The 3013-nt window shown below is 40.7% G+C and overlaps 1 protein-coding gene across 1 annotated transcript; it reads right to left on the bottom strand.

The window, feature by feature from the left end:
• Window positions 1-885: 885 nt before the first annotated feature.
• On the bottom strand, window positions 886-2649 carry LOC142175906 (uncharacterized). Its single transcript, XM_075242912.1, has 2 exons — window positions 1961-2649; window positions 886-1474 (listed from the first exon to the last, which is right to left on the bottom strand). Exons 1-2 carry the CDS (start codon window positions 2647-2649, stop codon window positions 886-888), a joined length of 1278 nt encoding a protein of 425 aa, XP_075099013.1.
• Between the last annotated feature and the right edge of the window lie 364 nt (window positions 2650-3013).

The raw sequence follows: 3013 nt of genomic DNA, 5'->3' as shown, positions 1-3013 counted from the left end.
GTTGGTTGAGACCCGTATTTTATGATTATGAAATGAGGTGTCACATAGTGACTTTTATTTGAAAGAATTTTACTCGAAGGATTTTTATTTAAAAAACTTATATGTGAAAGATTTATATTTGAAGGACTTGATTAATTGGTTGTACTTGTGTTCCTTATTCGTTTGTGCAATATTTATGGTGTTCTTGTTGCCTTGTTGTTCATATCCCTGATTGATCCTTGTTGTCGTCACTGCTACTTGTCTTCTACTATCCCTATATATTACTATATTGCACAGGTTAAATGACTAGTGAGTGTCTTGATTATACCTCGTCACTACTCCACGGAGGTTAGTCTTGATACTTACTGGGTACCGACTGTGGTGTACTCATACTACACTTTTGCATATTTTTGTACAGAGCAAGGTATTGGAGATATCATATTCGGACAGAGATTAGAGTGTGATTGCAAGGATTCAAGGTAGGGCTGCTTTGGTATCGCTGTCCCTTGGAGTCTTTCCATTTTTATTGTACTATCCACTCTTATTCGCACAGTATTGTATATTCGATCCTTGGGATCACTACATGTACTCAGTCAGAGTTCGTGACTCAGTATTACCAATCTTGGGAGGTTTTTATATTTATTTTTGCTGTTAGTTTTGACACTTGTATTAGATTATTAGATAAATTATATGTTTAAAAAAATATGGTTTGAATTGTAATTGTAATTGGCTTACCTAGTATTAGAGACTAAGTGCCATCACGACGCCTGTGGTGGGATTTTGGGTCGTGACAACACTGTCTGTACAAGAACGGCTCATCCCAGTAGTAGAAGTTCACATCATGTAGAAACCTCTTCCTGGCCTCGGGTTCAATTTCAGGAGGAAGTACCCCACTCACAATGTAATTCACGTAGTCTGCATACTATGGGGGGGGGGGTCATGGGTGATAGCAAAAAGTTGCTCATCTGGAAATGCCTCCTTAATTTGTCCACCTTCGTCCACGTGATCATGATTTTCCAGCCTTGATAGATGGTCGGCTACTTGGTTTTCTGTGCCTTTCTGATCTCGTATGTCTACATCAAATTCCAGCAATAATAAAACCCAGCGCATCAATCTAGGCTTGGATCTTTTTTTTGTAAATAGATACCCGATTGTTGCATGATCGGTATGGACTATAACCTTTGTTCCCAACAAGTATGCCCGAAATTTCTCAAAGGCCCACACAACAGCCAACAACTCCTTTTCGGTGATGGTGTAATTCAGTTTTGCATCATCAAGAGTCTTACTCGCATAGTATATGAAGTAAAACATCTTGTCCTTCCTCTGGCCTATCACTGCCCCAATAACATGGTCACTTGCATTGCACATGATTTCATATGGTAAGGACCAATCCGGTGCCACACTAATGGGGGCAGCCACCGGCTTGTTTTTGAGCTCCTCGAATGCCTTCAGACAGGCTTCATCAAAATTGAAGGTCACATCCTTTTCAAGCAACCTGCACAAAGGAGTAGCAAATTTTGAAAAATGTTTAATAAAGTGTCTATAGAACCCCACGTTTCCCAAGAAACTCCGGACACCCTTCACAGAAATAGGTGGAGGTAATTTTTCAACCGCCTCCACCTTCACCTTATCAATTTCAATGTCACTCCTTGACATTCTATGGTCCAACATGATGCCTTCTTGTACCATAAAATGGTACTTTTTCCAATTTAGCACTAAATGTATTTCTTCACAATGGGCCAGCACCTTGCCCAAATTCTTCAAACAATCATCATAAGAAGACTCAAAGACTGCAAAATCATCCATGAAGACTTCTACATATTTTTCCACCATATCAGTGAAAATGTCCATCATGCACCTCTAGAAAGTGGTCGGTGCCTTACAAAGACTGAATGGCATTCGCTTGAAAGCAAAAGTACCATAAGGACATGTGAAAGTGGTCTTCTCCTAATCCTCTGGGCATATGACAATCTGGTTGTACCCCGAATAACCATCAAGGAAGCAAAGATATTCACGCACAACCAATCTGTCCAATATCTGGTCAATGAATAGAAGTGGGAAGTGGTCCTTGCGGGTTGCTTTGTTGAGCCTTCTATAGTCAATGCAAACTCTCCACCCCATCACGGTGCTAGTAGGAATTAGCTCATTTTTCCCATTCTCTACAACAGTCATCCCTCCCTTTTTAGGCACATATTGCATTAGGGTCACCCAGTTGCTATCAGCAATGGGGAAGATGATACATGCATCAAGCCACTTAATTACTTCCTTCTTCACAAACTCTTTCATAATAGGATTTAATCTCTTTTTTTCCTCAACACTTGGGTGGTGTCCATCTTCCAGAAAGATTTTACGCATGCAAAATGATGGACTCATTCCTTCGATATCAGCAATTGTCCACCCAATAGCTTTTTTATGCTCAGGAAGCACTCTGAGCAGCTTTTCTTCTTGCACTTCGGTCAAGCTGGATGAAATAATCAGTGGCAACGTTTCAGAGTTCCCCAAGTAAGCATAGTGCAGGTGCACTGGAAGAGGCTTGAGCTCTAACCTTGGAGCTTCTTCAATAGATGGTTTAGGAGGGGTCAGAGTAACAGGTATGTCCAACTCCTCAAATCTCCCAAGCCCATGGACATACTTGCAAGACATGTTAAGAACTTGCTCAATTACTTCCATCATCTCATCTTCACTTTTTCATCCCCCATCAAATCTCGTTCAAGAGGATCTATGGGGCTCATATAAGGCACCAATAAATTCATATCACTTTCCACCACAGAAAACAAGGATAGCTCTTCATAGTGGGCTGGCAATCTGAGTACTTTATACACATTGAATACCTCTACTCGATCACCCACTCTCATTGTCATCTTTCCTTCACATACATCGATAATAGCTCGGCTCGTGGCTAAGAATGGATGCCGCAAAATAAATGGGACTTCCTGATCAGGCTCATAGTCTAAGATAATGAAATCAGTAGAGAAAATGAAAGAACCCACTTGAACTAACACATCTTCAATCACTCATTTAGGATGAGCAAGGG

This window comes from Nicotiana tabacum, chromosome 22, assembly GCF_000715075.1.
Source record: "Nicotiana tabacum cultivar K326 chromosome 22, ASM71507v2, whole genome shotgun sequence".
Taxonomy (NCBI): domain Eukaryota; kingdom Viridiplantae; phylum Streptophyta; class Magnoliopsida; order Solanales; family Solanaceae; genus Nicotiana; species Nicotiana tabacum.
This window is presented reverse-complemented; position numbering and strand designations above follow the sequence as displayed.

Bases quoted from the DNA above. Each gene is read 5' to 3' on its own strand.
- LOC142175906 (XM_075242912.1), bottom strand. From the start codon at position 2,649: ATGGAAGTAATTGAGCAAGTTCTTAACATGTCTTGCAAGTATGTCCAT. The intron at 1,475-1,960 runs GTACAACCAGAT...TCCTTTGTGCAG, and splicing joins TTCCTTGATGGTTATTCGGG to GTTGCTTGAAAAGGATGTGA.